Consider the following 22,462-nt stretch of genomic DNA (forward strand, 5'->3'; position numbering starts at 1 on the left):
ACAGGAGGGCGCCATCATCCTGCTAACAAGGACGTGATGGAGGTTGAAGCTCCTCACCTCAGTCTGCACACCGTTTTAGATCTTAACATGCTATCAGGGCAAAAAAAATTAGATTTATAATGAAATGCCTACATTCACTGCAGACTTGTTAATCTGAGGTGACAGTGACCTTGACTTTTGACTTTTGACTTTTGACACCCTGAAAGCAAATCAGTTTATACTTAAGTACGAGTGAATGTTTGTGGCAAATTTGAAGAGATTCCCTGATATTGTGTTCACAGTGGAAAATGGATGTGACATAGCAGTGACCTTTGACCCTGCACCATCAAAATCTTATCAGTTCATCCTTGGTACCAAGTGAATGTTTTTGCTAAGTTTGAAGAAGTTCTCTCAAAGTGTTCTTAAGAAATCTCTTTCACGAGAACCGGACGGACGACCAGAAAGCGGAATACGTCCGATTATGGCTGCCGTGGCCCACAGATCTCTTCCATTCTCGTGAATGTAATATTTCAGCAATTTCTCAAGGGAATTTCTTCCAATTTTGCACAAATGTTAAAATGGACCTTAAGATTAACTGATTACAATTTGGGGGTCATAGGTCAAGGTCGCAGTGACATTATATCGGGTTTAAATGTCCGTCACGGTCTCAATTTGGCTGAAGTCAGGAATTGCTTGAGGGTATTTCTTAAAATTTGGCATAAATGTTCACTTGGACTGAAGAATGAACTGAAAAGAATTTATTGGTCCAAGGTGAAAGGTCAAGGCCTCATCATCCATCCCATTATTCTCTACTTTATACCTCAGAAAGAACTTCTTTAAATGTGGTACAAACGCTTACTTGGACTCAAGGATACAACAATTACATTTCATGTGACAAACATGGATGCAACTTGACTGATTGGTGGAGACATACAACTACAAGGCAGTTATGTGCTTTCCTGTAGAAAAAAAAGGGCTGAAACACGGTGTCTGCTTCAAACGTTTGACTTCTTGGAAATCGGAGCCTGAAAATACCTCGGTCTTCTTCCTGCTCTACAACACAGCACATCCAGTCGGTCCACATATTTCCTTGTTACCTCTCCCTTTAGATCTACGTTGTGAACATGGGTGGAACCGACAACTGGTGAAGTGTAAGAGCTGACAAACCTGTTCACCACACGGAACACATAATATATTGATCAGAGCTCAAACTAGTTCCATATATATGTAAGAGAAACTCACACAGTTGCTGTCTTTGAGAGCTGAGATGGCGCAGCGAGGAAACCAGCTGGATTCGGATACAATTTCTTGTTCCATCTGTCTGGATCTGCTGAAGGATCCGGTGACTCTTTGCTGTGGTCACAGCTACTGTATGAAGTGTATTAAAGGCCACTGGGATGAAGAGGACAGGAAGAGAGTCTACAGCTGTCCTCAGTGCAGGAAGACGTTCACACAGAGGCCTGTCCTGGAGAAAAGCACCGTGTTGACAGCTTTAGTGGAGGAGCTGAAGAAGACGGGACTCGGAGCTGCTCCTGATGATCACTGCTATGCTGGACCTGAAGATGTGGCCTGTGATGTCTGCACTGGGAGGAAGCTGAAAGCCACCAAGTCCTGTTTAGTCTGTCGGGCTTCTTATTGTGAGAAACACCTCCAACCTCATTATGATGCTGCAACATTCAAGAAACACAAGCTGGCCGACCCCTCCAAGAAGCTCCAGGAGAACATCTGCTCTCGTCACAATGAGGTGATGAAGATCTTCTGCCGCAACGATCGGCAGATTATCTGTTCTCTCTGTTTAATGGAGGAACATAAAGACCACGACACCGTCTCAGCTGCAGCAGAAAGGACGGAGAAGCAGAAGGAGCTCGAGGGGAGTCGACGAAACCTCCAGCAGAGAATCAAGAAGCAAGAGAAAGAAGAGCTGCTGCTTCAGCAGGAGGTGGAGGACATCAACGCCTCCGCTGATGAAGCAGTGGAGCACAGCGAGGAGATCTTCACCCAGATGATGCGCGATGTGAAGCAGAAGGTCAGATCTCAGCAGGAAACCCAAGTGAGTCGAGTCAGAGAGCTTCAGGAGAAGCTGCAGCAGGAGGTCGCTGAGCTGAAGAGGAAAGACGGCGAGCTGGAGAAGCTCTCACACACGGAGGATCACGAGTTCCTGCAGAGCTTCTCCTCACTGTCAGCACTCGGAGAGTCCACACACTCATCCAGCAGCAACACTCGGCCTCTCACCTACTTTAAGGAAGTGACAGCAGCTGTGTCACAGACCAGAGATTTACTACAGGACGCTCTGAGGGACGGACGGACAAACATCTCAAAGACTGTTAGTGAAGTGGACGTTTTACTGTCAGGACCAGAGCCAAAGACCAGAGCTGAGTTCTTAAGATATTCACGAGAAATCACTTTGGATCCAAACACAGCACATAGAACTCTGTTATTATCTGAAGGGAACAGAAAAGTAACGTCAGTGAATCAAGAACAACCTTATTCTGATCATCCAGACAGATTCACTCGTTGGTGGTTTCAGGTCCTGAGTAGAGAGAGTCTGACTGGACGTTGTTACTGGGAGGTGGAGAGGAGTGGAAGAGGAGAAGTTTATCTATCAGTCGCATACAAGAACACCAGCAGAGCAGAGTGGTTTGGATTCAATGACAAATCTTGGTCATTATGTTGTAACAAAGAAGGTTATATATTTTTCTGCAACAAAGTCCGTACTGAGGTCTCAGGTCCTCTATCCGCCAGAGTCGGAGTGTACCTGGATCACCCAGCAGGTATTCTGTCCTTCTACAGCGTCTCTAAAACCATGACTCTCCTCCACAGAGTCCAGACCTCCTTCACTCAGCGGCTCCACGCTGGGATTTGTTTAAATGATTCTGGATCCACTGCAGAGTTCATTAAAGTCAAATAGACTGCAGTGATTTCAGTGATTTCAGGAACCGCTGGTTAAAATGTGTATTTCAGTGTTTACTTTACTGCACAGAGATCAGCTGTCTGTTCTGCTTCAGGAAGGTTTGTGTTGTTATTGTCTCTTCTGATGTTTGGGGTCAGTTAGATGAAACAAATCAGACCTACTTCCTTTAATCGCAAAGATTTTGTTCTGACTTTGTAGAGAAAGAAATTTATATTCCATTTATCGTTTTTTCAGACCGAATGTTGTTCTTGATTAAATCGATGTACAAGTGAAATCCTGTAAACTGTAATCATCACGATCATTATCAACTAAGACTTCAGGTATTAGTTTATTGTAAACATATTATGTTGATATTCTGAGTCAAATTGCTGAATACATGAAATCATTAAATGGGATTCATTTAGCAGATTTTACTGATTGAATATTGTAACAAACTGATGATGAATAAAGGTGTTGTCTTCTCACAAAGGAATAAATTACGATCTTCTGTCTTTATTCCAGGATCTTAGACACATGTCGCATCTGCAAAACCTGCAGTTTTACAACTGGATGGGATGTTTTGTCTCTGGACAGCTGAGTACTTGTCCGTTGTTGATCAAGGGAAGAAATGGCAGCAGGATGGGAAGTAGGTGTTCTCGTGAACGCGATACCACAAGATCGCCTTCAGAGAATTCGGACAAACTTGGCATAAACATTCACTTGATATGAAGGATGAACTGATTTAGATTTTAGGGGCAAAAGATCAAAGTGACTGTGACCCGAACTCGGGAACATTCACGTGAACTCGATATCTCGGGAACAGAATCGTTCAGTAGGCGACGTTCCTGTGACCTCACGTTCCCGTCATCTGTCTGGTACGTTCTCGGGAACGCAATATGCCAAGAAAGGAAAGAGGGAATGTTCTCAAATTTGGCAGAACCACTCACTTTGTACCAACGATGACCTGATCAGAATTTGTTATTTGAATTTCTTAAAACTTGTCACAAATGCTCACTTTGGCTCAGCAATGAACTGTGTAGATTTTGGAGGTCAAAGGTCAAGGTCATTGGGAGTTTAATATGTACACGGGTTTTGGACAGATGTCCATGTAAACTACAACCGCCAGGCGGTAATTCTACTTCAGGAAATGGCTGCAGGAACATGACAAGAGTTCGAGGCGTTGACACGTCCATCGAGCATCTGTAGGATGTGTTGGAAAAACAAGGCGGAGCCACGAAGCCGGAATGTCTTGGTGCCTGATACCACTGGATCACCCATTAGAGGCCTTGTGTGGTCCAGGCCATGAGGGGGCGGGACCTGCACCATTTTAGGAAAATGGTCTTCATTGGTGTGTCTGATTGGTGTATGTTCTGATCCTGTCCTGTATTGATCACCTACTACAAGAATATACATCAAGCATTATATACCCATACAGTAACCATGTAAATAAATAGATCGGCTACATACAGGAAGGTGTTTCTATTACATCTGCCCAATTTATTACCATTAATAATGTTTCATATTGATCCTTTGTGTCTTCTCAGGATGCTTCTGTATTGGTGTGCTGATTGAGGACTTCACAAGGAAACGGCAGCGAAGAAGTGATGGAGGAGGCACTCCGAGAAAGGAGAGAGGAGAGAGGAGGAAGAGGAGGAGAGGTTACACGAACAGGAAGAGGGAGGAGAAGAGGAGGACACATCTCTGAAACCTAAATCAAACAGGGAAGTAGAAGATGAGGAGGAGGACGAGGTCAGAGTTGCCATAGTCACCATCGAGGACGAGTCCTGTCTGTCTGAGCCCTTCGGCGCCGCCCACCTGGAACTGGCCAATCAGATCGCACACACAGATGGAGATGGAGGCAATGAAAAGGAGAAAGGAGGCGCGGAGGAGGAAGAGGAGAAGGACACAGAGGTGATGTCACCGTCGGCTCACCTGCAACACCAGGTAGGACCAACCCAGAAATAACACAAACATACCAATAAACCCAGTGAAGGATGTAATAGTATATTTAATGTGTGTCCTGTACACACAGTTCACCATTACTAAATAATATTAACTGTAGTCTAATGGGAACGGTGGAGAATAACAATCATACAAAGGACAGGAAGTGAAAGAAAAACCCACCTGGTGTCTCCCGACCTGAGGCGCCTTCTTTGGTCTTACACAGTGAAGCTCCGCCCCTCTGTGATGTCATCAGAACACTTCACCCGGCTCGTCACTTCTTCGCCAGAGACTTTCTGAAACATTTACAGAGTTTAAATCTGATGTTGTCTGTGATCTTTGGAGCCTCAGTGCTTTATAAACAGCAATGATTCTGTGGTGGAAATCACTGCATGGGCTCAGGAACACTTGGTTGGAAGGCGGCATGTTGAACATTTTCTGTTCTTCAAAAATCTGATGTTTCTCTGCTCCAGTTTTAAAATCACTAATGTTCAGGTACCAGCGGTCACGTTAACGTGAGGAACTCAGTGATGATGATGAAGAGACGACTCTGAATACTTCCTGATGGAGGTCGTTGCTTCCTGCTGCTCCATGTGCAGCACTGAGCTGTCAGTCTCTCAACGTTTGTCCAATCTCGTACTTCTGAAACCTGCCATAAGATGGCGCCAGTCTACTCTTTTATCTCCTCACTGAATGAAACAACCACAACACCAGCTCAGTAAACTCAAGTGGAGCCTTTCTATGTTGGCCGACTGTAGCTGAACACTAACGATGGATGTTCCTGATGCTTGTTCATTGTAGAAGGATGTTGGTTTTTTTACCCATTTTATTTGTTTTTTATGATTTAAAAAAAATACTAAAAAAAAACTTGTTATCACTTAAAAACCATGCTCGAAAACAAAATTCAAATTCAGTGTACAAAAATAACATACAGTCCAAATATTTTAAGTTTGTGGAACAAAAACAAGTTAAAATGTTGTTTCCTTGTTCATTTTGTCTAAACCCCAAAGATCTTCAAATTGCTGTGACGGAAAATGAATGCGGGAATTATTTATTCATAATTTAATCATTAAATTACGAAGAAATAGTATTTACTACTAAAATTGCAACGTATTAGCTCAAACTAACTTTCTGGAAACATCAGAAATGAGTTTTCAGAAAATTTGGAGGCCTTGAATACCACAAGAGGGCGGCGCTCAAATGTTTTTCGTGAACACGGTTAAAGGCGCTTCCGTCCAAATGTCCTCACTACCGAGGTCTAAAGCTGAAATTAGTCGTCACAGAAGACATAGGACACACAGTAGGTGTGTGGAGGAATGTGCAGCGGTCAACATTCCTCAGATTCCCGTCGCAACTGCGGGATCATGGGAGATGAAGTCTGTTCCCATGGGAACCCAAACATGGGCTACCGGTACAGAACCATGCAGTTCTCCGTCTGACCACTCGGGGCCACATGGTGGTCTTCATTCGGCTGGAGGCAGATTTTCTTGAAGATCAGATTTGGTGATGGACGACTGGATTTGTTTTGCTCGTCTCTCTATCTTTGTGAGGACCCGTTTCGGTACTCTTTAGGACTTGAGGACATTTGGGCTCATTTTTGGGGTTCAGACTCGGTTTTAGGGTTCAATTTATACTCAGATTTAGTTCCGGGTTTTGACATTAGTTGTGATGGTCAATAAGCAAAGAGATGCGTTAATGTCAGCGAGCGTCCTCACAAAGATAGAAGCTCTGAAATGTGTGTGTCAGGCCGACAGACAGGGGAAAAAAACTAGGGCACTAATCTGGTGAACGGTCAGTAATCTTTGAGCATTTTTTCCAGATTACTACACGTACAGTAGATTAAACACACACACACACACAGGAATTATATTAATGCAGTTTAATACTCAGTTTAGAGGCTTTATCTTTATTTTATTTGTTAAACAGGTTTAGTTTATCGACCGGTTTGAGAAGTCATTTTAAAAGCTCCACACACACACTGATCATGCAAGCGTCAGATGACCGGTGTGAATAGAGACACATTAGAGCTGCTGTGGCATGTCTGGTATGTGAACACACACACACACACACACACACACACACACACACACACACACACACACACACACACACACACACACACTTCCTTTCATTCCCTCTTACAAGGTCCTAAACGAGGTGTTTTGTTTGACTTTCTGGAGGTTGAGGATGAAAGCAACCGTGTGATAATAATCTTGTTTTTAGGTATTGTTCTGTTTCACATGGATCCAGCGGTGGTTGTCGGGTCACCCATCGTGTCCCGATGGGTTTTATAGCCGAACATCTGAAGGAAATTATTTTCAGAAGGACCAAAAATGCAGAGCAGAAGGAGGGAATTTATCCAACGACACCATCACGACTTGTGGAAAACATTTACTGACTTGATACTTTTTTTTCAATGGGAGTCTATTGGAGGTTTTGGAGCCTGCCCCTAGTGGCCCTCAGTGGTATTCACACTTTGATGATCTTTTAAAGACAGTTTATAGAAACAATCCTTCTTTTCTTTATTATGTGAATACACACCTTAACACACCCTCAGTACCCGCTGTGTGTGTGTGTGTGTGTGTGTGTGTGTGTGTGTGTGTGTGTGTGTGTGTGTGTGTGTGTGTGTGTGTGTGTGTGTGTGTGTGTGTGTGTGTGTGTGTGTGTGTGTGTGTGTGTGTGTGTGTGTGTGTGTGTGTGTCTCTCTCTGTGTGTGTGTAGTGTGTGTGTGTGTGTGTGTGTGTGTGTGTGTGTGTCTCTCTCTGTGTGTGTGTGTGTGTGTGTGTGTGTGTGTGTGAGGTCACATTCCAGCGCCGGACAGAATTCCAGCTGATCTCACAGAGTCAGTGCACTTCACACACACACACACACACACACACACACACACACACACACACACACACACACACACACACACACACCCTCCTCGAGCCGTGGCAGCATTCCTGGAGTCTTCTGCTCGTCAGCAGGACGGAGGCTTGAACCTGCGACCTTCTGGTTACGTTGCAGGTTTCTTTGCGGCGAGTCGACTCCGCTACCGAAACGTGATCACGTCCTCAACCATCCGCTGTTCTTGAACGATCAGTGAAACGTTTATAACGGGCCAGTATCTCTCGGACCTCGACGGGATCGTCGTCCTCTTTTTATCTCGTCGAACGTTCGCGTCGCCAGCGGTCACGTTAACGCGTAGGACTCGAGAAATGACCTGAATTTAATCAAAGTATTTTATATTGAGGAGGATTTAAATCAAAGATGTTCTGTAATTCAGTCACATTCAGATTCCACACGTGAACGTTTGTGATTTCAGCCGCGGACCTCAAAACTTGGAGCTTTCGAATCAAATCCTGAACGTCTCGTTCCCATGAGGTCATTTCCACCACAGAGTCGTGGCTGTTTTTGTGAAGCTCCGCCCCCTCTTGAAACGTTGAACGTCACTCAGAAACGCGTCGCCCGGCTCATCGCTTCATCACCGCAGACTTTCTGAAGAATTTCAAGGGTCTCTGATGAACCCAAAATCTGATGTTTCAAACAAACCAGTTGAGCTAAAAACAACAACAAAACAACAACAACCTTGTTCTTTTCTCATATTTTTTTTTTATCGCTCTTTGCCTTCTTCTCTGACTTTCACCGTCACCCTGGCAACCAGACAGAGCTGCATCCCGATTGGTGGGGCAGTGTGTGTGTGTGTGTGTGTGTGTGTGTGTGTGTGTGTGTGTGTGTGTGTGTGTGTGTGTAGGAACAGGTGCTCTGCTGTCCCGTCTCCTCCATGTTTTTACAGTGTGTAAGGCGACACCTGAAGGATGCCAGTAAAACCATCAGTCTTGTCCCCCCCCTCCAGCCCCCCCCCCCCACACACACACACACACACTCTGTTTGTCTTCCTCCGGGTTCCCACAGTCATCTTCTCCTACCCTCCTTTCCTTCCTCCCTTCCTTTCCTTCCTTCCTTCCTTCCTCCCTTCCTTTCCTTCCTTCCTTCCTTTCCTCCCTTTCACACTTCCTCTTCCATCAACCTGTAAACATCGAGCTGTCCATTCAAATTTTGCTAAAAATTTCTAGAAAGTCGATTGAAGAAAACGTGAATCGATGCACGCTGTCATCCAGATGATTAAAGGTCCGACCTCGGTCTCCTCAGTGCTGTAAATTCAGATTTTTTTTTCTTTTTTTGTCCCTTCATTCATTTAAGTCACATTGTTGCACGATTGTAAATATTAATGTAAATTCAAGCAAACTTAGATTCTTTCAAAATTCCTGCAATTTGTTTCCCAAAACAAAGTCGTGAACACGAACTCTGCTGAAAGTCTCACGGCATAAAGTCGCCTTTCAAAACAAAACTCACTTCATTTGTCATCTACAATCTGCAAGGCTTCTGTAAAGATACGCAGCTTTTAGGAAGCTTTTCTAACTTTGTGCTTCGTGGTTGTCAAAGTTCAATTGATGAATTAAATAAATAAGTAAATAAAAAAATTGCTGGTTGAGATACTTCCCTCCTGTCTTCACCTTCTCCTTCCATCCTTGCGTCCTGATTGCCGACACTGTCGAGTCTGGATTTCTCCCCTGAGTACGATTGGAGCTCACACACACACACACACACACACACACACACACACACACACACACAGATTCTCATTAAAATATACATGAGCACTAAGTCCCTTACATCCCTGCAACACTGCCTGCATTCATTATTGATGACACACACACACACACACACACACACACACACACACACACACACACACACACACACACACACACACACTCTTCTCTGCAGCTGTATTGTTTGTTTTCTTGATAAAACAGCTGTTGTTTGCTGCATTGCACCTCTCTAATGTGTCCTACTGGAAACTCTCACAGTTCTTGGTTAGCGCCTAAAAAAATAATGTAGAAAACATTTATGTTTATATCCGATGTATTTGTCTATTTTTTTAGGAGCAGATGCTTCATTGAGCGTTAACGTCACAAGCTTTTATCAGCGTACCGACTTTCCTACCGTGGCCAACAACTTTTTTTTTTTTTTTAATAATTCAAGACATTGTTTTTTTGGATGGCTGAAAATAGTCAGACTCACTTCGTGAAGTCAGTTTATTTATGTAGCACGTATAAAAACACGACATACGTTGACTAGGAGGCTGCACACCTTCAGATATAAACACATCATAGAGGCAAAATAAGCAATAAAAACAACTAAAAGACTGAAATCAAAACCCAAAGTTATATGAGCAGTTATTAAAACTGTAAAAACATCTAATTCAAATTTAGTGTTATCTTTTTTAGCAGGCTTTGAGGCTGCTGACCTCTGAAGTTCCTGCTGTTGGTTGTTTTATTATTGATGCTAAAGAAATGAACTCACTGTAAATGAAAGTGAGTCTGTTTCTACTGGACTCTACTCGGTGCATTCAGGCATCTACTGAGAGACAGAGATGAAACATCATCTGCTGAAAATCAATCCTTCACACATTCCTCTGATCCGCTCTCCCTCTCTCTTTATTGATTCTTCACACACTTGTAGGATAATCCAGTCACACACACACACACACACACACACACACACACACACACACACACACACACACACATACATACATACAGGCCACATCTGCCTCAGTCTTTGAAGTGTGTGTGTGTCTTTGAAGTGGTTTTCTCTGTTTCCAGTGCCTGACACTGGTTAGCTCAGAGGATAAAACACGCACATGTACGTTTGTTTTGACAATTGTCTTCAGCCTCACTTTTTTTTTTTTTTGCAGTATTTCTTTTTTTTAATTTGCAACATTTCCATGGAGGTTTTTTTTTTTACCTGCAAATTGAAAAAGTGGTTGATGGAAATTCACCCTGTGTTTGCAGCGTTTAAATATTAATGGCTGAATTTTTTAAAAGCAGAAACGATCTGTGCCCAAAGGAGACATTTCTGCAAAATACCTCCGTCCTGATTAAAATGCACAGACTGAATATAAAAGAGTTCGTCGCTTCCAGGTCTGAAAAATGGTTCCGATGCAGAAGCTGGCTCCTCCCCCAGCTCGTCTAAATATGGTCACTTCCTGCTCTTTTTTGGGGGCCAAAAGTCCTGTTTAAATTTTCAATTGCCGTGTAAACAAACAAAAAAACTAACTTTTGCCACATCATCATTAAATACTAAATTATAGTCTTTGTGGCCATTTGCAAGTGAAGCTTTTTGAACGGGAGTCCATTGGAGCCAGCCCCTACTGGCCCTCGGCGGTATTGCAGTTTAAAGCACTTCTGCATTGGTTTTGACTTTTCCGACCTGGAAGCTGCGTCCACTTTCATTCACGGTCTGAGATCACAATCGACTCCAGCTTCGCACACTCGGAAGTCCTCGAGCGTGGGAAACCATCGGTTTCAATACAGAACGACACACACACACACAAGTTTCAGGTTTTACAAGACCATCAGAGGGAGCGACTCCGCGGGGCTGCATACCAGAGTGGGGAGGGGAGGTGGTGGGGGCGGGGGGACCGGGTGGAGGATGATCGGCTTCACCCACACAATTGGAAATTTGTGTCGCACTGATTTGCAGATGTGCTGTATTTATTTCCTTTGTTTGTGGACCGACTTCATGCCGTTTCACATTTATTCAATTACGTCCCTTTTTCTTTTCTTTTTTTAATGCGTTTTAACTTCTAAAGTTAATCTGCAACACATCCGGCAGGTTTTCACTGAATTCTGTGAACAAAGGAGAGAAAAGAAAAGAAAGATGTAAATTGGAAACATGAAAGTGGGAGATGTTTAATTCAGATTTATGACAATGTGGAAACTGAGAGGAGGGAGGAAGAGGAGGGAGGAAGAGGAGGAGGAAGAGGAGGAGGAAGAGGAAGGAGGGAGTTAGGACCAGACATGAAGCAAAGAAAAGTAGGAAGTGTTTCGACAGGAGGAACTAAAAAATAATTGAAAGCAGAAGAGGAGGAAGAAGAGGAGAGACGGACAGGAAGGATGAAGAGAGGAAGGGATGCTGTCAGGAGGTAGAAGTGGTGAAGGAACCCCGAGGCATTCTGGGATTGATTGGTAAAGTGATCTGATGACAAACAGAGAGAGAGAGAGAGAGAGTCACAGGTCAAAGGTCATCAAGGGTCCTGATGATTAAGCAGAGGGGGAGGAGGTGTTGCCAGGGGGCGGGGTCAGAGCAGGTCAGGTGATTGACAGCTGGTCTAACGTCTCTCTTCCTACCTCGGTTGTCGGGGCGTATCGGATTCACAAGGTCCCGGTTCGATTCCATCTAGTTTCTATATTTTCGCTGTCGTCTCTTAAAAGGAACCTTTTTACCCTCTTCTGTTTTTTAAATAAAGAAAGGTTGCTGAACACTGCCGACATTTAAACTTCATTATTTTGGCCAAATATGGTCGAATACAGGCGAAAATATTTCCTAATGAGTTGCTGAACACAGCCCTGCAAAGTCCATTTAAAATGATCATTTAATTACAGGTATACACGTTTTATTCTTTAGTTTGTCGTTCTTATCTCTCTCTTACTCTTACTTTAGATTTTTTTTTGTTAGCGCTATCGTCTGGCGTACATTGGTCTGGAATTTATTATCAATTAGTTTTTAATTTGATCTTTGTTTGTGATGTGTGTGTGTGTGTGTGTGTGTGTGTGTGTGTGTGTGTGTGTGTGTGTGTGTGTGTGTGTGTGTGTGTGTGTGTGTGTGTGTGTGTGTGTGTGTGTGTGTGTGTCAGCTGTGAGAAAGCTGCGACCTCTGACGACCTCTGACGACCCCCCTGCTGTGTTTGCGTGTCCGTCCTCCTTTCTTGGTTTTCCAGGACGGCGACGCGGTTTCAGTCGGTCGGTTCTCGACTTTCAGTTTTGAATTTAGAATTGAATTCAGAAGTTCAGACTCTGTTCACGTTGAAGCAGCTCGGAGGTATTTTAATCTGCTGGTTTAGAGATAATTCATCTTCAGTAAAGATTGTTTTTACACGTAAGGATCCTAAATACAACGCTGAGTTCAACCGTGTCATGTTGTGCTCAGACTTTGAGTAAAAATCAAAATCATCTTTACAGTTTCACTGCAAATACAATAATTATTCTACGTCACACACACACCCCTCTCCACGCGCTCCACCCCTCCCTCCACCCACGAGGCACACAGGCATGTCCCTGCTTGTTCCTGGAGGAGGACGAGCAACGCAGAGAGGGGGGAGGGGGAGAGGGAGGGAGAGAGGGGGGAGGGGGAGAGAGAGAGAGAGGGAGGAGGGAGGGGGAGGGAGAGAGAGAGAGAGGGAGAGGGAGGGAGAGAGAGAGGGAGAGGGAAGGAGAGAGAGAGAGAGGGGGGGGGAGAGAGAGAGGGAGAGAGAGAGGGAGGGAGGGGGAGGGAGAGAGAGAGAGGGAGAGGGAGGGAAGAGAGGGAGAGGGAGGGAGAGAGAGGGAGAGGGAGGGAGAGCGAGAGAGAGAGAGAGGGAAGGAGAGAGAGAGGGAGCGCGAGCGCGGGTCAGTCGGTCCTCTCCTCCCGGAGCTGCAGCAGCACGAGCCGCCGCTTCCACCCGAAACCCACCGATCGATACTCGCCATCGACACCGATTCACCGGATGGATCTTTGACGTCACGCCGTCAATTTGTCGGATCCTGCCGTCGTTTGGATTTCAGGATTTATTCAGCTTGTTTGTAATATTTGTCACATCTTGCAGCGGGAGGGTCGTACCCGCCTACCGGGGGGGCAGCCATGGGTTTCTACGGCACCTTGAAGCTCATCTTCTACAAAGTGAGTATCGATTATTGATCGATCGGCGGCTGCGGTCCGGTCTGCGGTCCGGTCTGCGGTCCGGTCTGCGGCTCTCTTCATGTCACCGAGAGCTGCGGTGCGGAAATTGAAGGTTGTCAGGGCTCGTGCGCCGCCGGGATGACGAGGCGTTTCTCTGCCTGACAGCGGAATGCCTCGGTAGCGCGTGCGTGTGTCGGTGTGTGTGTGTGTGTGTGTGTGTGTGTGTGTGTGTGTGTGTGTGTGTGTGTGTGTGTGTGTGTGTGTGTGTGTGTGTGTGTGGACCACTGCGGAACCGGGAGAGACGGGAGACAACTCCTTTCATGTCCTCTCTCTGTCTCTCCGTCCTTCCTCCATCCTCCTCCTCCTCCCTCTGATTCCATAATTGATTATTGATCACATCTTGAGCCTCAGCAGTTAAAACACTTGAAAAGGTGCAATAGTTTGCATGTTTTTTTTAATCTCGGTCCAATATGGTTTATTATGGCTGAAAATCGATTTAGATTAAATTCGATCGATCTCGACTGAATATTCAAGACTTAATGATCGTTATTGTGTCAAAACTACAAGATTCAAACCCTGAAAAAGTGACAGGTTTGCGTCCCTACACTGAAAATACAAATAAAGGAGGGGCACTGAACAGGGCAGCCATGCAAACTGCGTTATATTGGTCAAATATGGACCATCACTGGTGAAAGAAATCCATTTGATCTTAATATCTGAAGCGTGATCTTCATTAAAACCCTGAAAAAGGGACATTTTTGTTTCCCTACACTGTAAAACTAACGAACAGATGGGTGCTGAACAGCACAGCCATGTGAACTTCATATTATCTAGAAAAGAAAAAAAAAGATGGTTTATTACAGGTGAAGAATTCATGACAATTTATTTTGATCAATCTTCACTTGTTATCTGTGGCTTGATGAACATTAATGCTTCAAACTACAAAACTAAAACCTTTCCTTGACATTTTGCACCCTAAAAGAGGGATATCACGTTACAGCTTCTAGATATTGCAGCGATTTGGGTAAAACAAAATCTATAAGAATTAACCGGATCGATGTTCAGCTGTCGTATTTGATGCTTCTTAAACTTTTACAGCTGCAAACTGAAAGTGAAAAACCTTGAAAAGGAAAATGTTTTCTCTTTCTTTTACCGTGAGGATGACGATAAAGGAGGGTTGCTGAACAGTACAGCCATTTAAACTTCATTATTTTGGTCAAATATGGTTTTAATACAGGTGAAAAAAAATTATGGAATTCAAATCCATCTTAACTGAAAGAAAACATTAAAAAGATATTTTTGATTCCCTACAATGTGAAAATACAACCAGATGGTTGCTGAACAGCACAGCCATGAAGTCCATTTAAAGTTACATATGGATTTTTACAGGTGAAAAATAAAATAAAATTAGTTTTAAACTTAGTGTCCGATGCCTGCTCATCTTTATAGCGTCACTGTAAACTTTTATTGTTGGACTATGTGCTTTTTTATTTTTATAAATGAATATAATACAGTGCTGGATTATCATCATACCTTCAAACTACAGTATTAAAACCTTAGAAAATAGAGATATGACCAAGCACGGACGCTGTAATCTGCACTGTTGGAACCAGGGAAGCTCCAAAGATTAAAACATTAAAAAAACAGACAAGACTTTAGTATTTAGTGTTTGTTTGTGGTTTTGGCTTCAAACAAGAAGAACACGAGACACTTTGTAAAAAAAAAAATACAGATTTTAGAGGAAGTAGTTTGTGAGGTCAGAGGTCACCGTCGACTGATTACCATTAAAACCATTATTTAAGCTCCATGTGGACCGCTGAGGGTTTTTTCTGCTTTTAACAGTAAACACATTCTTTTTGCTTCTTCACCCCCGAGTGAAGGTTTTTTTTGTTTTGTTTTTTTAAGCTTTTAATCAAATCCAAACGGAGATGCGACATCTGCTATTAAAAAGCCAGCGAGTCCAAAAATGAAAAGCAGATTAAGAGTTTATGTCGGTCGCATGAAAAAAAAACAAAATAAAAACCTCTCGACTTCACCGACAGGCGGAAAACATCTCCAGCAGCGTCGTCTTGTGTTTTATTTTGCACGCTCAGGAAGATGCCAAGAGGAAGAAGGACACACACACACACACACACACTGTCCTCGTGTGTGTGTGTGTGTGTGTGTGTGTGTGTGTGTGTGTGTGTGTGTGTGTGTGTGTGTGTGTGTGTGTGTGTGTGTGTGTGTGTGTGTGTGTGTGTGTGTTGCAGGCTGTTAGCGCGTGCTGCTCTATTTTCGACCGGTGACATTCCTCCAATTTTCTGCATTCCTGCGTTCATTCACTGAAAGCGACACACGGAGGAAAGACGGCGACGGACGGCCGGTTCGGACGGCCGGTCGCTGCGTTTGTGTTCCCGAACATCGGAGGTGTTTTCGGCGTCGAGGCCGCCGTTACATCTGTTTGGCTTTTTCTTTCTTTCTTGTTTTGTATCATGTTTTTGCCTCTGACCGCGGAGACGTCCCACAAAAAAACCCACAAACATTTACAGGAACTGTTCTTGCATTTCCTCGGCCGGGCCGGCACCACGTGTCCCGATAAACAACCGAGATGATTGCGAACGGGATCCAGACGTGACAACTGTGATGGCGCCAGTTGATCAGCTGACCTTCCTGAGGTTTCTTCCATTTTATTTCCCATCAACCCTCTGAACCTCTGAACCTCTGAGCTTCTCGGTGCGCCGAACTTTCCACCCCCGTAGTGACCTCCTCAAATGTCGCCATGTTTATTGTTTAAATTGAGCAAATCCAGATGTTTAGTTCAATTCAATCGTATTAATGTCGCGCCAAATCACAAAACAGCTTATTTCATGGCACTGTAACACATTCCAGTCATTTACAGCAGAACTTTACAGCATCATGACGAGAAACCCAACAATCCAACAATTCAACAATTCAACACTTCAACACTTCAACAATCCAACAATTCAAACAATTCAACAATTCAACAATTCAACAATCCAACAATTCAACAATCCAACAATTCAACACTTCAACAATCCAACCAACAATTCAACAATTCAACACTTCAACACTTCAACAATCCAACAATTCAACAATTCAACAATTCAACAATTCAACAATCCAACAATTCAACAATTCAACACTTCAACAATCCAACAATTCAACACTTCAACAATCCAACAATTCAACAATTCAACACTTCAACACTTCAACAATCCAACAATTCAACACTTCAACAATCCAACAATTCAACACTTCAACAATCCAACAATTCAACGATCCAACAATTCAACGATCCAACAATTCAACACTTCAACAATCCAACAATTCAACACACTTCGACACTTCAACAATCCAACAATTCAACACTTCAACAATCCAACAATCCTACAATTCAAAAATTCAACACGTCAACACTTCAACAATTCTACAATTCAACACTTCAACACTTCAATAACCCAACAATTCTACAATTCAACACTTCAACAATCCAACAATCCAACAATTCAACACTTCAACGATCCAACAATTCAACACTTTCCAACAATCCAACAATCCAACAATTCTACGATCCAACAATCCCAACGATCCAACAATTCAACAATCCAACAATTCAACAATTCAACAATTCAACAATTCAACACTTCAACAATCCAACACTTCAACAATCCAACGATCCAACAATTCAACAATCCAACAATTCTACAATCCAACAATCCAACAATTCAACACTTCAACAATCCAACAATTCAACAATCCAACAATTCTACAATCCAACAATCCAACAATTCAACACTTCAACAATCCAACACTTCAACAATCCAACAATTCAACACTTCAACAATTCAACAATCCAACAACCCAACAATTCAACAATCCAACAATTCAACACTTCAACAATCCAACACTTCAACAATCCAACAACCCAACAATTCAACAATCCAACAATTCAACACTTCAACACTTCAACAATCCAACAATCCAACACTTCAACAATCCAACAACCCAACAATTCAACACTTCAACACTTCAACAATTCAACAATCCAACAACCCAACAATTCAACAATCCCAACAATTCAACAATTCAACAATCCAACAACCCAACAATTCAACAATCCAACAACCCAACAATTCAACAATCCAACAATTCAACAATCCAACAATCCAACACTTCAACACTTCAACAATCCAACAATTCAACACTTCAACACTTCAACAATCCAACAACCCAACAATCCAACAACCCAACAACCCAACAATCCAACAACCCAACAACCCAACAATCCAACAACCCAACAATTCAACAACCCAACAATCCAACACTTCAACAATCCAACAATCCAACACTTCAACAATTCAACAATCCAACAACTCAACAATCCAACAACCCAACAATTCAACACTTCAACAATTCAACAATTCAACACTTCAACACTTCAACAACCCAACAATTCAACAATCCAACAATTCAACACTTCAACAATCCAACAATCCAACAATTCAACAATTCAACACTTCAACAATCCAACAACCCAACAATTCAACAATCCAACAACCCAACAATTCAACAATTCAACAACCCAACAATTCAACACTTCAACAATTTAACAATTCAACAATTCAACACTTCAACACTTCAACAATCCAACAACCCAACACTTCAACAATCCAACACTTCAACAATCCAACACTTCAACAATCCAACGATCCAACAATTCAACAACCCAACAACCCAACAATTCAACAATCCAACAATTCAACACTTCAACACTTCAACAATCCAACAACCCAACAATTCAACAATTCAACAATCCAACAATTCAACAATCCAACAACCCAACACTTCAACAATTCAACAATCCAACACTTCAACAACCCAACAACCCAACAATTCAACAATCCAACAACCCAACAATCCAACAACCCAACAATCCAACAACCCAACACTTCAACAATCCAACACTTCAACACTTCAACAATCCAACAACCCAACAATCCAACAACCCAACAATTCAACAATCCAACAACCCAACAATTCAACAACCCAACAACCCAACAATTCAACAATCCAACAATTCAACAACCCAACAATCCAACAATCCAACAACCCAACAATTCAACAATCCAACAACCCAACAATTCAACAATCCAACACTTCAACAATTCAACAATCCAACACTTCAACAATCCAACAACCCAACAATCCAACAACCCAACAATTCAACAATCCAACAACCCAACAATTCAACAATCCAACAACCCAACAATTCAACAATCCAACAACCCAACAATTCAACAACCCAACAACCCAACAATCCAACAATTCAACAATCCAACAACCCAACAATCCAACACTTCAACAATTCAACAATCCAACAACTCAACAATCCAACAACCCAACAACTCAACAATCCAACAACTCGACACTTCAACAATTCAACACTTCAACACTTCAACAATCCAACAATTCAACAATCCAACAACCCAACAATTCAACAATCCAACAATCCAACACTTCAACAATCCAACAACCCAACAATTCAACAATCCAACAACCCAACAATCCAACACTTCAACAATTTAACAATCCAACAACTCAACAATCCAACAACCCAACAACTCAACAATCCAACAACCCAACAATTCAACAACCCAACACTTCAACAATCCAACAACTCGACACTTCAACACTTCAACACTTCAACAATTCAACAATTCAACAACCCAACAATCCAACACTTCCCAGATAAGCCAGGAGGAAAAAAACCCTCCTCTTTAAGGGAAGAAAAACTCTTAACAGGAAGAAACCTCCGACAGAACCAGACTCATTTATTGATGTTATTCCTTAATTTAACAGGATTAAAGTCGGTAACCAACCACAGAGTTCGGCGTGGTTCGTTTTCTCTTCTGTCTCATTAAGAAACGAGATTTATTAATTCCTTTGATTTTCCATTCGACACCAAACTGCGGCTGCTTCGTTTCAGCCGGATCCTGTCAAGGGAGGAGGTGTCTGGACCGCCCCGGTACCCCTCTTTGAAAAGGTCCCCATTTAAACCCGGAGCAACGAGTCCTCTCGTGGAACCAGTCGTGTTTTCAGCGTTAGCGTCTCTAAACGTTTGTCTTCCCGTCTCTAAACGTTTGTCTTCCCGTCTCTCTGCCTTCAGATGAAGAGGAAGTTGGATCACGGTCCAGACGGCCGGCCGTTCCCTTCGGGGAAGAAGCACTGCAAAGGCAACGGCTACATCAGGTAACTCCACCCGTGACCTCGTGACCCCGACCGAAGCCTCCGTCACGGTCGTCTTTTTGAGTCGACATGTTTGCAGCACCTTTATTTGTCTTTGACGACGGTAACGAAGTCCAGATTCGGCAGTCAAAGTGCCTTTAAAGTGTTTGGCGACACAACAAGTTTGGAACGAACCAGTCGACTGGAAATGTGTCAAAACCGTCTGAATTTCTGTTCTGAAATACTGAACAGGCGTGAAACAACCACGACGAGCTTCCTGTAACTTCTTTTCTCTCCGCAGCCCCTCCAGTCTGGTTCAGGCCACACCCACCACGTTCGGCGACCTGCGGCTAGCCAACGGGCATTCGGCTCAGCGGCGGCGCGTCACCTCCGGCCCGCCTCCCTCCGGCCTGCAGGACTGGCTTCATACCTTCCAGGTGAGCGCGTATGGACGCGTCTCCTCGTCATTAAGGTGGTTGGCGAGCTAACCGCTAACATGCTAGCCCAGCTGGGAACATATCGCAAAACAGCCGGCTAGCTAGCAGGCGCTAACAGGACCGTACGTTTACCGTTGTTCACGCAAAAGGACGCAAAGGCTGGAAATCGTCTCGTTTGTCAACAACGCAGCTCGTAGCTACGATAGCGCTCTCCGTTTTGGACTCGATTCCTTATCATGGCTAATTGTCAGGGGTCAAAGGTCACAAAAGTTGGACCCGACGCGTGAATCCACCGGGATGAACCAATATTACCTTTTTAAAATGCTGCTGCGGTTTTAATTTAAATTTATAATTGAAATTCTAATTTAATACCATTAATGCTTAATTGCACATTTATTAACATGCAGAAGTTGTAGATTCGTGTTATTTGGACGTAATTAGCTTCTAATTTACTCGTACGTGTTCTACCGAGCGTCCACGTGACTGAACAGCTGATGTCCTGCGGTGATTTAAAAATGCGTTTTCTTGCGTTTTGCTGAAGTGTGTTTGTGGATCTTCCGCTCGCTGCACATGAACAGAGCGTCAGAGAAACGCCTCCGAGCTGCTCTTAAAAAAGAATAAGAAAATACAAAAAACATACAAGTACAAACGTGCACACGCATTCAAATGAAGGAACAAATGTGCATCTGTGTTTTTATAGCTTGAGGAGGAAATTCATGATTTCAGACACAAAACATGAACCGGACAAACTGAGAGAAAGCTCGCTGTCAGAAACTAGAATAAATATGTAAATGTAGAGAAATGTTCACCACCAAATAACAAAAAAAGGAAAATAATTACACAGCAGAACATGAACAACACTTTAAAGTTAAAACCAAAAAAAAGAAACACAAGGAAATATTGAAATTAGAAAATCAAACGTCAATTGTAGTATAAACTATTTAATATATTTAGTTTAAAAAAAATGTACCGAAAAGAAAATAAAAAAGAAACCCTTTGAATTAAAAATTAAACACAAAAAATTGAAAATAAGAAGTGAAAATTTTAAAATACATCCCCCAAGATAAAAAATAATAAAGTAAATCAAAGCAAAAAGAAAAACTTTTTTTTCTTTACTTTGAAAAAGAAACACTTAAAGTAAAGAATAAATACTTAATATTAGAAAAAGGAACTTTAAAAATTGAACATAAATACTTGAAGTTAGAAATTTTTAGTTATAAAGAAAAAAAATCAAATCAAACTGAAAACATGAAAGAAAACCTGAAACTTATAGAACAAAGCACTTAAGAAAAAACAAAATTTGAAAAAAAACACTTAAAATGTAAAACAATAAACACAAACTTGCGCTTTTCAAATTTCAAACTGCCTGCTCTTCCCCGTCCTCCATCTTTGTCCCTCCTCCTCCTCCCGCCCCCGTAGGAGTGGAGCGGTCCTGAGAGGCTATTGGCTCTGGACGAGTTGATTGACAGGTGTGAGCCGGGTCAGGTGAAGCACATGATGCAGGTCATGGAGCCCCAGTTCCAGAGAGACTTCATATCGCTGCTGCCCAAAGAGGTACAGCAACAAAGCTTCTTTTTAGTGATTTACTTTTAAGTCCAAACTACTGATCACCTGAACAGTGATGTCACACGTGGGTGTTTGCTCCGTCAGCTGGCGCTCTACGTGCTGACCTTCCTGACTCCCCGAGACCTGCTGCAGGCCGCTCAGACCTGCAGGTACTGGAGGGTCCTGGCCGAAGACAACCTGCTGTGGAGGGAGAAGTGCCGCGAGGAAGGTGAACACTGAAAAAAATACAACAACGCAGTCGGTGTGATCTTTGTTTGAAAACTTAAGTTACAAAAAGCTTTTGTCGTAGCTCGATGATGATGGAAGGTAAACAAATAATATGAGATCAAATCTGAGAGGTGCAAAAAACCCTGTTTTTATTGTTTAGGTTAAAAGCGGGACTTTTTTGTACATCTTCTGGTCAAATTTTCTCTAAATTTCATCCAAACATCTGCTAAGATACTCCTAGTTTAAATGTGTAGTCCTCTAATTATATTGAAATGTGATTATAGTACTAATTGTTAATTAATTGACAGTTTTCATAATTGTTTGTTTTTTAAAGTGGTAGATTTTGGAAATTGCTGATTTTCTGCATTTAATGTGAAAAATAATAAGTTCAATATCTTTAGTTTTTTGTTTTTTTTCATATCTTACATACGTGAATATTTTCTTTGGATCAATCTAAAAGTCTTATTTTTCCCGACCAACAAACAGAAAGACATTCATCTTAATTCTA

The 22,462-nt window shown here is 42.6% G+C and overlaps 2 protein-coding genes across 2 annotated transcripts in view; both read left to right on the top strand.

Moving 5' to 3' along the window:
• Nucleotides 1-1,233: 1,233 nt before the first annotated feature.
• On the top strand, nt 1,234-3,347 carry LOC138632424 (tripartite motif-containing protein 16-like). Its single transcript, XM_069717983.1, has one exon. The coding sequence runs from the start codon at nt 1,247-1,249 to the stop codon at nt 2,885-2,887; it is 1,641 nt and encodes a 546-aa protein (XP_069574084.1). The 5' UTR covers nt 1,234-1,246; the 3' UTR covers nt 2,888-3,347.
• A 9,885-nt stretch (nt 3,348-13,232) lies between these two features.
• Nucleotides 13,233-22,462, top strand: part of LOC138632423 (F-box/WD repeat-containing protein 7-like) — a 17,254-nt gene continuing 8,024 nt past the window's right edge. The window contains exons 1-5 of the mRNA XM_069717982.1: nt 13,233-13,519; nt 19,686-19,768; nt 20,046-20,181; nt 21,601-21,735; nt 21,832-21,955. Of these exons, the coding sequence (XP_069574083.1) occupies nt 13,481-13,519; nt 19,686-19,768; nt 20,046-20,181; nt 21,601-21,735; nt 21,832-21,955 (517 nt within the window). The 5' untranslated portion in view covers nt 13,233-13,480. The remainder of the gene's footprint in view (nt 13,520-19,685; nt 19,769-20,045; nt 20,182-21,600; nt 21,736-21,831; nt 21,956-22,462) is intronic.

This window comes from Brachyistius frenatus, unplaced genomic scaffold (assembly GCF_029030835.1).
Source record: "Brachyistius frenatus isolate BFR_SWC_R1_liver_20210118 unplaced genomic scaffold, ASM2903083v1 Contig_184, whole genome shotgun sequence".
Lineage (NCBI taxonomy): Eukaryota > Metazoa > Chordata > Actinopteri > Embiotocidae > Brachyistius > Brachyistius frenatus.

Excerpts from the sequence above, each read along its gene's own strand:
- LOC138632424 (XM_069717983.1), top strand. The coding sequence starts at position 1,247 with ATGGCGCAGCGAGGAAACCAGCTGGATTCGGATACAATTTCTTGTTCC.